The 12,176-nt window shown below is 48.4% G+C and overlaps 1 protein-coding gene across 4 annotated transcripts in view; it reads right to left on the reverse strand.

The window, feature by feature from the left end:
* PTPRU (protein tyrosine phosphatase receptor type U) overlaps positions 1–12,176 on the reverse strand; it is an 89,332-nt gene that overhangs the window by 44,926 nt on the left and 32,230 nt on the right. For all 4 annotated transcript variants that reach the window (XM_023219546.2, XM_023219545.2, XM_023219544.2 and 1 more), the window contains exons 8-11: positions 5,852–6,160; positions 3,002–3,111; positions 2,466–2,667; positions 1,980–2,082 (exon numbers count right to left, since the gene is read on the reverse strand). In XM_023219546.2, the coding sequence (XP_023075314.1) occupies positions 1,980–2,082; positions 2,466–2,667; positions 3,002–3,111; positions 5,852–6,160 (724 nt within the window). The remainder of the gene's footprint in view (positions 1–1,979; positions 2,083–2,465; positions 2,668–3,001; positions 3,112–5,851; positions 6,161–12,176) is intronic.

Here is a 12,176-nt window from a genome sequence, read left to right on the forward strand (position 1 = left end):
TATGTCTCTAGCACCCTCTCAATGCCGAGGCAGCCTCTGATCAGCAAATCAGAGCCTTGCTGTCTCAGGATCCTGACTGCCCACTCTGGTTCGTGCTCCCTGGTCCTGGACTGTGTTTCTGTTTTATCTCTTTTACTAAGTAGGTTTCTGCTATGAGCTCCTCCAAATCCTCTGCAGAACAAAGTGGAGAGTAAATGCGTGAATGCTGACAAATTTAAATATTTCCAGTTACAGTCTCGGTCACATCTTGGTGTGTGACATCCCATACTGACAGCCTCTGCTCGGGGAAGAAGAAATGTCTTTTCCTTGCTCACCAGATGTTTCTTTTGAGCGTCCAAGTTGTGGGGAATCATCCCAGGGTGTTGGACACCAGCCCATGGCTTGTCACTAGCCCATTATAAACACCAGTCCAAACCCCTCTCAGCCTCCATTACCCCAGGCTAAGGTCAGGCCTCTCCTAGCCCTAAATCCCACTGGGAGGTAATCATTAACATTAGCCATGAACAAAGTGCATCTTAATCTAGAATAATCCCCATTGTGCAGATAAAGAAACGGAGGCTCAGGAAGGTAACGGGATATGCCCAGGGTCACGCAGCCATCTTGCCACTCCCCTCCCACCAAGTCCCATCCCCTGCCCCCACCTAGCCTTGAAATCATCATCCTGAGGGACCCTGACCAGTGCTGCTCACAGGATCCCTCAGGAGGACAAGGAAGGAAGGGTTCTCAACCCATCCCAGACTCAGCAGCACAAGGGCCCTGAGGCTCCAGCAAAATGCAAAAGGCCCTGCAGACCCCGTGACTTTTTCCTGGGTCTTCCTTGAGGGTCTGGGAATCAGCCCAGGGCAGGATTTGCAGTGACAAATATAGGAAAGAGAAAGCAGAAGAGGAGAAGATACAGTTGGGCGGGGGGGTGAGGAGGTGAGGGACTGCCACAGTCACCTGGGCAGCCCACTCTCTTCCTGGTGAACTGACTAGGATCCTCACACCCCCCTCCCCCACCTAAAGGCTGTCACCCTCTCCCAGAGCATGTACCTTCGTGGAAGGAAGGAGTGGACCAGAAGGGTAGGGACACTCTATAACTTCTAGAAAAGGTACAGGCACAGCAGACAGACTTGGCTTCCAAATCCCAGCTCCACCACTTACTAGCAGTGTGGCCTTGGGGGCAAGTGATTTAGGCTCTCTGAGTCAGTTTCCCGATACGTAAAATGAAGGTAATAAAACCCATTCCATGGGACTGCCATGAGGATAAATGGCTTCATGCAGATAAAGCCCCTAGCACAGGGTCTAATACGACGTGCACACACTTGCACAAACACCCTCATGCTCTCACACACATGCACACTTATGTCTCCCACACGCACCTCCCACACACATTCACACCACATATCCCATGTCTTTATCATAAAGACACACCCAGGTTCACATCCCATGTACACACACACACACACACACACACACAAACACACGCAGTCTTGTCTCCAGCACCCTCTCCCTAGCAGAGGCAGTCACCACGGCACCAGCAAGCCCAGCTTCCTCTGGGGAGATGAGGGGGAGAAGCCAAGCCCCTAGCCATTCCAGAGAGATGGCCCTGTCTGGCTGGCTGCCCTAGCCGTCTAGAAAGCCCATCTCTATGGGCTTCCAGGAAAAGGCTGGGATGATATAAGGTCCCCAGAGTTTCACTTGTCCAAGGTGTCTGAGGAAAGGCCCCCTGGACAGACCTGGACAGTCCCCTCTCCAGGCTGGACCTATCCAGGGTCCTCCTGACAGTTACCATCTAAGACCCACGGCCTCAGAGGGGAGAGACTGCAGGCTTCTCGCCTGCCAAGCATCACAGAACATTCTCCTCCAGACACTCCGAGCCCTGCGTGGGAGACTGAGGGAGGAAAAGGGTGAGCTGGCCTAGGCTGGGGCTCTGGGTCAGAGGAGGGGCCTCTTCCCTATGGCCCTGGCCTCCCATCCCTCCGTCCCCGCTTTCCCACCTGATGGGTGCACCGCGGCCCTGTGCCGGCCTCAGCAGCACGGTGATGGTGTTCTCAGACTCGCCCAGGGGAGACGGCATGTCGGCATAATCAAAGCTGGGAGCTGGGGAAGGGGACAGGGTCATAAGCATGGAGCTTGGCCACTGGACCAGGAAGACCAGGCTTCCTCCTCCTTGACCACAGTCCTCAGATCTCCCCTACTTTAACCTTAGCCTCTTTGTTCCTGCTGACATGACCTGAGCTACCCTGGCCCCTGACCTCAAGCACCAGCCCCAACTTCAACCTTCTGATTCCACTGACCACAGTCTCCTGACTCCTCTGACTTCATCCTTCCTGAGCCTGACTTTAACTCCTAAACAGCACATTTTTCTCAGCAGGGGCCCTCTGTAACTACCCCTGCCATGCCCCCCATTTCCCCTCTGCCTATGGAACCCTGGGATTCTGGGCCACCTCCAAAGAGGCTGGGCTGGGTCGGGTGGGGCTCACCAGAGATGTTGGTGGTTATCTCAGTGAGTGCTGCCTGTCCGAAGCCTTTGCCCGTGCGGGCCCGCACGGAGAATAGGTAGGTGGTGCCTGGGTGCAGGTTGGAGAAGACGTGGTAGGTCTCGTTGCGGAGCTTGGAGATGGTACGTCGTGGGCCTGGCACGTTCACCGCCGGGTCTGATGACTCAATGCTCTGGTAGCTGATCTGGGGGCAGGATCGGCAGGCAGGTGGGCACAGGAAGAGCAGAGCATCCCTGACCAGCAGCCTCCACCCACCATGTTCCAGGGAAGTGAGAGATAAGGCTAAGCAAAGGAGACGGTGGATGCCATCAAGCCAGGCTTCTAGTCATCTTCGCCTCTCCCTCCTGCCTTCAGGACCCTTCTCTAGAATTCACAGGGCACAGACCTGGCCATAGTTGAAGAAACTATGACAATCACATCTGTCCTCCCATGCACCTCCTACTGTAGCAGTAGAGAGAAAAAGGGTCACCTCTCACCTTCCACCAGGGTCCCCCACTGTAATAGGGTCCCAAACCCACCTCATACTGAGTGATGAGACCATTGGGCTCCTGGGGTTCCTCCCACTTGAGGAAGATCATGTCCTCCAGCGGAGTGAAGGTCAGGGACTCGGCTGCAATCCCACCGGGCACTACAAGGGAAAGGCGGCAGGGGTCGGGGAAAGTAGGCTTTGGTGCCAGACACCTGGGTTTAAATTCCAGCCTTGCCACTTCCCACCTGGTTCTCACAGACTACTTAGCCTCTCTGCACCTTACTTAACTCAGCTGTGAAGTGGGGATGATATAACCCCTCTCAAGCCAGGACTCAATGATGTGATGTACATAAAGCCCCAAGGCAAACATCAGCAATTGCATATGGTTCAACCTATTACTAAGTACTCAAAATGGATAGCTGGCATTTTCATTACTGTGTAGGTTGCATTCAGGAGAGAAATACGTTTGAAGGTTCCAATTTTGTTCCAGCTGGGTAGTTTTCAGAAAATATGCACGTGTGCCAGAGAAATGAAAACAGCAATTGCACTGGGGTATTGGGATTATGGGTGGAGGTATTTTCTTGTCTAAAAATTTCTAATTACATAAATGACATGTTCAATGTAGAAAATCAAAATGAGCTTAAAGAAAATTAATGGCATCTACAATTGTATCACCCAGAGATACTGTTAACATTTCAGCATTAACACTTGCAGGCATGGCTTTGTTTTGTTTTGCTTTCGTGTAAATGTATACTGTTAATGCCAGGCACAGGAGTGTCATTTAGGAAGAGAATGGTCTTTGCTTGGGAAAACACCTTGATAAACCACTATGGGGAAGCTGAAGTCCTAAGGCAGAGAAAAGCAGAAACTAAGGAAGGAGCTGAATTTTGCATCTAGGCCAATGCTGTGCAGAACAGAAAACTGCACGTGCGGCAGCAAGACAAAGCCATAAACCAAGGAGCTTAGGGGTACCTGGGATCTGTAGGAACCCAGGGAAAGGCTTTGGACCAGTGCTAGTATTCGAGTGTAGCTCTTAAGGATGACAACTTGTTGGCGCGGTGGCTCACGCCTATAATCCCTGCACCTTTAGGAGGCCGAGGCAGGCGGATCACTTGAGGTCAGGAGTTCGAGAACAGCCTGGCCAACATGGTGAAACCCCGTCTCTACCAAAAATACAAAAAATCAGCCTGGCATAGTGGTAGGCACCTATAATCCCAGTTACTCAAGAGGCTGAGGTGGGAGAATCGCTGGAACCAGGGAGGCGGAGGTTGCAGTGAGCTGAGATTGCACCGCTGCATTCCAGCCTGGGCAACAGAACAAGACTCAGTCTCAAAAAAAAAAAAAAAAAAAAAAAATGACAACTGTGAAGCCAGATGGCCAGTTTAGAAAGCCAGCTCTGCTACCTCTCTACTGGTCATGTGACCTCTTCTGTAAAATGGGACTAGAAATAGTAACCTACCACATAGGGTTGTCATGGGTATTAAACGCAGTAATATATTAAAACCATTCAGAATGGTGCTTGACATGTACTAAGGGCTAAATAAATATTAGTTTGACACATGTAGAACACTGCATTCAACAGCAACAGAATACAAGTTCTTTTCAAGTACACATGGAACGTCAAAATTTAACGATATGTTGGGCCATAAAGTAAGGATCAAATTTCAAAAGATAAAATTTAGAGTATATACTCTGACTACAGTGGAAGTAACCGAGAAATCAATAATAAAAAGACAATTAGAAAAGTCCCAATTGCTGGCCAGGCGCGGTGGCTCATGCCTATAATCCCAGCACTTTGCAGGGCCAAGGTGGGCAGATCACCTGAGGTCAGGAGTTCAAGACCAGCCTGGCCAACGTGGCAAAACCCTGTCTCTACTAAAAATACAAAAGTTAGCCAGGCGTGCTGGCAGGCACCTGTAACCCCAGCTACTCAGGAGGCTGAGGCACAAGAATCGCTTGAACCCAGAAGGCGGAGCTTGCAGTGAGCCAAGATTGCGCCACTGCACTCCGGCCTGGGTGACAGAGTGAAACTGTGTCTCAAAAACAAACAAAAAAGAAAAGTCCCAATTGTTTAGAAATTAAGCAACGTAATTCTAAATAACTCTTAAGTCAAAGAAGATGGTGCCACTGCACTCCAGCCTGGGCAAAAGAGCAAGACTCTGTCTCTAAATAAATAAATAAATATTACAAACAACTTTATCTCAAGAAATTTGACAATTTAGGTGTAATGAACAAATTGCTTAAAAAAAACACAGTCCATCGGACCAGGTGCGGTGGCTCACGCCTATAATCCCAGCACTTTGGGAGGCCGAGGCAGGCGGATCATGAGGTCAGGAGATCAAGACCATCCTGGCTAACACAGTGAAACCCCGTCTCTACTAAAAGTACAAAAAATTAGCCAGGCATGGTAGCAGGCGCCTGTAGTCCCAGCTACTCGGGAGGCTGAGGCAGGAGAATGGTGTGAACCCGTAAGGCAGAGCTTGCAGTGAGCCATAGTGCCACTGCACTCCAGCCTGGGCAACAGAGTGAGACTCCATCTCAAAAAAAAAACAGAAACAAAAAAAACACAGTCCATCCAAACCGATACAAGAATAAAAAATCTGAATATCCCAATATCTATTTTAAAAATTAAAATTTACTAAAAACCTTGTCACAAAGAAAACTCTATGCCCAAATGGCTTCACTGCTGAATTGTTTCAAACACTTAAGGAAAGAAAGTAGACCAATCTAACCCAAAGTCTTCCAGAGAATAAACAGGAGCTATCATTACTTTGGTGTTATACAGTTGGTTTAATCCTAAGCAAAAAAAGAAAAAATATCCTCAGTAAATTTCAGTCTCAGACATGGCGTATCTGTGGAAGGCACACAGGGCCCTGGGAACTGGGGCTGAGACTCTTACCATCCTCATCCGTCTGGAAGGTGACCTCCTTGCCCTCTTTGCGCCCCTCAGGGTTAATGAGGACAAGCCTCACATGAACGTTCCGATAGGGCAGCAGGTTCTTGATGGTGTAGCGGCTGACACCTTGCTCTGTCTTCACACACTCTCGGATGGTCTGATTGTGGCTGCTGCCCAGGATGTAGTGATAGCACAGCGACACGGTATAGGTGTGGCAACGCGTCACGTTGTAGCCCAGTGGTTCCCACTGCAGGGTCAGCTGGCGGGCCTGGATCTCAGCGAAAGCCAGGCCTTTGGGGGCCCTCATGGGCTCTGGAGAACACAGGAAGCAGAGAGAAGAGGTTAGAAGAAATGGGAAGAGAAGAGGAAGAAGAACAGGGAGAAAGAGCATCAGTTAGCTGCCTGAAATCATCCCTCCATTGCCTCCAAGAGCTCAGGGGGCCCCTCCCAAAGAACATCAAACAGGAAGTAAGTGTGTGCTCTGGAGTCAGGTGGGCTACATTTGAATCCTGGCTCTGCCACTTGCAGCTGGCAACTGCTGGCTGCATCACTTCACCCCTCTGATCCTTAGATTCCTCAATTACAAAATGGAAAGATAATAGGCCCTGCCTCACAGGATCATTGTAAGGTTTAAGGAAATACACACGAAGGATGCATGACAATGGCTAATATACAATAAGCTCTCAAAAATATTAGCTTTTTTTTTTCTTTTGAGACAGAGGCTCACTCTGTCACCCAGGATGGAATGCAATGGCACGATCTAGGCTCACTGCAACCTCCACCTCCCAGGTTCGAGCAGTTCTTCCACCTCAGACTCCCAAGTAGCTGGGATTACAGGCGTACACCACCACACCTGGCTAATTTTTCTATTTTTGGTAGAGACACGGTTTCACCATGTTGGCCAGGCTGGTCTTGAACTCCTCAAATGATCCGCCCACCTCAGCCTCCCAAAGTGCTTGGGTTACAGGCATGGACCACCGCACCTGGCCATTAATTCATTTTTAATAGCATAGTTCACCTCCTTATTCAAGATCACCCTGGACTACATACAACAGGCCAGTCTGAATCAAACTGTTGATACATTTTTCTTAAGGTATTAATTCCAAACTTGTTCTAAAACAATGTATAGTAATACATACAATATAATAACATACAGAAATCAGGGTAATGAAGGGAATGAGAGCCAAATAGTTAAATAAAGCCAGGGAATGACAGGGAAACAGAAAAGAAATACATGACATTAGGTCCTATGTGGAGGTCTAAAGATAAGGTTCAAATTCAGTGGTGGGTTCCCTGGCTGTCAAAGCAAAAAGGGAAGCACAATCTATTATATAATGATAATAATAATAGGCTGGGCACGGTGGCTCACGCCTATAATCCCAGCGCTTTGGAAAGTGGAGGCAGGTAGACCACCTGAGGTTAGGAGTTTGAGACCAGCCTGGTCAAGATGGAGAAACCTCATCTCTACTAAAAACACAAAAATTAGCTGGGCATGGTGGCACATACCTGTGGTCTCAGCTACTCAGGAGGCTGAGGCAGGAGTATTGCTTGAGCCTGGGAGGTTGAGGCTACAGTGAGCCATGATCGCACCACTGCACTCCAGCCTGAGTGACACAGTGAGACCCTGTCTCAAAAAAAAAAAGAAAGAAAAGGAAAGAAAAGCCAAGCCAAGGCTTCTGAAGCAAATGCAAGATGGAGCTCCGGGCTCAGCCCATAGTCCTGCATCTGCATTGACCAGCTGTGTGATCTTGGGCAAATCTCTGGGCCTCAATTTCTGGATCAGTAAAATGAGAGAAGACACCAAGATTGTGCCAAATGATCCTTTTCTCTCTTGCACCCTGATTCCGTGAAGTGTAGTTTTATTACTCTCAAGTTCTGGGAGGGCCTGCAAAGTGTCCCCAGCTAGAGGGACCTCAGCATCCCTTAATGAACAGGTGAGAAAGCACCGCTACACAATCTCTTAAGAAGATTAAGTACAACCCCAAGGAGCCTTTTTTTTTTTTTTTTGAGACAAGGTCTTGCTCTGTCACCCAAGCTGGAGTGCAATAGCAGGATCACGGCTCACTGCAGCCTTGATGTCCCTGGCTCAAGTGATCCTCCTGCCTCAGTCCCCCAAGTAACTGGCACTACAGGCACGTGCCACCAAACCCAGCTAATTTTTATATTTTTTGTAGAGATGGGGTCTTGCTGAGATGCCCAGGCTCATCTCAAACTCCTGGGCTCAACTGATCCTCCTGCCTCTGCCTCCCAAAGTACTGGGATTACAGGCTTGAGCCACCATGCCCAGCCCCTAGTGGCATTTTTTGTGTGATTAATTTGTTCAGAATTCCCCTTATGAAGAAGATACAAAGGGAAGCATTCGCCCAGGCTCCTCCTATCTTGGGAGTGCACCGGTAACACAGTTTCTAACTCTGGCCCCAAGTACAGCATAATACAAGTTTCTGTTTCCACCCAGAAGGTTTCCTTTCTTCCCTGGAATGCACGCAAGCACATGTCTCCAGTTATATATGGAGCCATCCAAGAGAGATTTCAGCACTCACTAGGAACAAAGCCTGCCTCCTGACTGGCTCCCTTCTCCCTACAAGCAGGGCCCACCCAAATCCCATCCCATATGGACACGGAGGGGCTGGCTGCCACTGCTCCCTGTATCCTGGGTACCGCAGGCTGCAAGCCCATTCACCACACTTAGGTTTTTCTCTCCCATTCCTGGCCCATAGAGATTTTTCTGATTTTTTAAATGTAGTTTTGTTTTAAGCCATCATTCTTCTATGTTTGCGCCAGAGGGTCAGATCTGGGGTGTGCTCACTCACCATCTTTCCCAGAAGTCCTCGCGTTATTCTCCGACTCTCCGGCTATGGTCCTGGCTGCCCTGTGTGCACTGTCCTCAGAGTCTACAAGAGCCGAGGTACCACTGCTTTATTTGCACTACTGGGAGTGGCTCTCTGTTCCCTGAAGCTTGGCTCACACCATCCCCACCCCCTGGAATGCAGCCCTACATTCCTTTCCAGACTCTAGGGCTTGGCAGAAGCACTCTGCTTCCTAGTCCTCCTGCAGCATTTACAGAAGGGCAGGAGAAGTTCCATGTCAACGGCAGACCTATGCTGGGTGAAGACCATGGCAAACAGGACAGTAGATGTCCCATCCAAAAGGGGCAGCTACTGCTCACCTCTAGATGACTGCTGCCAAGCAGGACTACAGGTTCACGGTTGTCAGATCCTCCCATTTTTCAAGAGGAGCCAGAAATTTCGATTTTCATGTGAAATCTCCAGATTTTTAAATACTGGCAACCTACTCAAGCTTCTTAAAAATCACCTTACAGGGTCCAAGATAGCAACTGTGGAGGATGAAACTCCCAACTTCAGACTTAGGCATCTCATTCTTCGACAACTATGCTCCCTCCCATCTACCCAGGTAGACTGAGGGCTCTTTGAAAAGAAGGTCCACTTCTCTTTTTTCTTCCTCCCTACCCTGATCATATCTGGACAGATCCAGGGAGCTCAAATAGTTTGTTGCCTACAGACTGATATGTTGATGAGGGGTGTGAATCCATGAGTTTCTCCATGTTTCTAAAAACCATCTGGCACCCACACACTCTCTTCAACTGTCAACACACATTACAAAACAGAATCTGGGGACCTCAAAGCCCCATCCCTCTAAATTACACAGGGCTACAGGTCACTCAGAGATCACAGGTCAAAATGCACATTAAAACAATGAGGATAACATTTAACAGCTGTTGAATTAGGCTACCATGTGTTGACTTTAATAAGGCTAAACAAGATGCAATAACCCTGAAATGTTCAACTTTTTTTCACAGGAGGAGCTTTGGACTGGGATCTGGTACACCCAAGTTCACATCCTATCTCCACCCCTCATTAGTTATTTTTATTCTTTGTTTGTTTGTTTGTGTTTTTTTTTTTGAGACAGAGTCTCACTGTCACCCAGGCTGGAGTGCAGTGGTGCTATCACTGGCTCACTGCAGTCTCAAACAATCCTCCCACTTCACCTTCCTGAGTAGCCGGGACCACAGGCACGTAACGCCATGCCCCCGGTTAATTTTCTGTATTTTCTGTAGAGACGGGGTTTCACCATGCTGCCCCAGGCTGGTCTCAAACTCCTGAACTCAAGTGATCCATGTGCCTCAGCCTCCCAAAGTTCTGGAATTACAGGTGTGAGCCACGGCACCTGGCCATACTTCTGTGGCTTCAGGCAAGTTACTTAATCCCCTTTGAATGTTGATGTCAGGTTCCTCCACCAAAAAATGGAGATTATGGCTGGGTGCAATAGCTCATGCCTGTAATCTCAGCATTTTGGGAAGCCGAGGCAGGAGGATCGCTTGAGCTCAGGAGTTCGACACCAGCATGGGCAACATAGTAGTGAGACCTCATCTCTCTACAAAAATATAAAAATTAGCCAGGCATGGTGGTGCATGCCTGTAGTCCCAGCTACTTGGGAGGCTAAGGTGGGTGGATAGCTTGAGCCCGAGAGGTAGAAGAAGCGGTGAGCCAAGATCATGCCACTGCACTCCAGCCTGGGTGACAGAGTGAGACTCTGTCAAAAAAGAGAAACAAAAATGTAGATTATAACGCCTAAAGAGCAAGTATGAGAGTTACATGAGATGATATGAGTCAAATTGCCCAGCCTACAGTCATTACCAGCCTATAGTAATTAATAAACATGTGTAAATTAACATGAGATGCCAGAAGCAGTATAAATTAGCACACCCATTTTTTAAAGCAATATATTTAAAAGCCCTTTTTTCAACCACTCCTGACTCTTTATCCTAAAGAAATAACTCGGGGTGGGGGGAGAAGGGAAGAACTATAAGTGCTAGATTTCTCAATATAGTATTATTTATCATTATAGAGGTATGGAGGGAAACAGTCGAGCCAAATGGGGACATTCGATGGACTTCTAGAGTCAATAAACATAATTATAAACAACATAACACATGTAACAACACCAAGCAAATGAAGCAGCATACGGAATGCTTTCTACATCCCAATGCAAGGGTGGAAAAATGTCTACTGCAGGCATATGGGCAGAGATGTGAAGAAGTCAGAAAAATTAAAACAGCTGTTGGGCTATGATGATGAGCTTCGGAGTGCTTATTCTTAAAAACGCCTTCGCCTGATGCTATATTATTGTTTTTACAGTAAATAACATAGTGTGAGGGGAGTTTCATGGGGATGGAGGAGATGACAACACAGCTGGCCAACAGCAAAACAACTGCCGGCCAACGCGTCTAAGCAGGGAGGGGCCACGATGTCAACAAAGAGAAGTGAGTAATTCAGAAGGGTGGGGGGAGGGTGTGTTTGCACCCTGTCTGCCAGGCCCCTGCCCCAGCTTCCGTCCTGGCCACCTATGAAAAGTGTCTCGCAGTGCCCAGCACAAAGTGGGCATTCAGTCCATGATGGCGGCAGCTGCTGCTGCTGCTGCTGTTAAAAACACTGGATTAGGCTGGACGCACTGGCTTCTGTCTGTAATCCCAGCACTTTGGGAGGCTGAAACAGGAGGATCCCTTGAAGCCAGGAGTTTAAGATCAGCCTGGGCAACACAGTGAGACCCTGTCTCTACAAAAAAAAAAAATGATAGATAGATAGACAGACAGACAGACAGATAGATAGATAGATAGATTATCTGTGCATGGTGGTGCAAGCCTGTAGCCCCAGCTGCTTAGGAAGCTGAGGCAGGAGAATCACGTGAGCCCAGGAGTTTGAGGCTGCGTGTTGTGAGCTATGATCATGCCACTGCATGTCACCCAGGTGACAGGGTGAGACCCTGTCTCTAAAAACAAAATGAAACAAAAAACTAAAACAAAATACTGGATGAGAAATCAAGAGATTCAAACTTTGATTCTAGCTCTGCCATGGACTCACTGTGTAGATTTGTACAAGTGGCTAAATCTCTAAATCTAAGTTTATTCATCTGTAAAATGGGAATAATCAACAGCCGTCATCACGAAACCTGGGTTCTTGACCCACTGTCCGATCACAGCCAAGTCTCTTCCCCTCTCTGGGTTTCAGCTTCCCCATCCGTACACTGAGGGGAGTGCAATAGAGATCCTCTATGGAACCCTGCGCCATGATTCCTTTTATCCTAAGTGGCAAATCAGAACTGCCTTTGAAAGATTAAAAATACCGGGCCGGGCGCGGTGGCTCAAGCCTGTAATCCCAGCACTTTGGGAGGCCGAGACGGGTGGATCACGAGGTCAGGAGATCGAGACCATCCTGGCTAACACAGTGAAACCCCGTCTCTACTAAAAAATACAAAAAAAACTAGCTGGGACTACAGGCGCCCACCACCTCGCCCGGCTAGTTTTTTTTGT

Source organism: Piliocolobus tephrosceles, chromosome 1 (genome assembly GCF_002776525.5).
Source record: "Piliocolobus tephrosceles isolate RC106 chromosome 1, ASM277652v3, whole genome shotgun sequence".
Lineage (NCBI taxonomy): Eukaryota > Metazoa > Chordata > Mammalia > Primates > Cercopithecidae > Piliocolobus > Piliocolobus tephrosceles.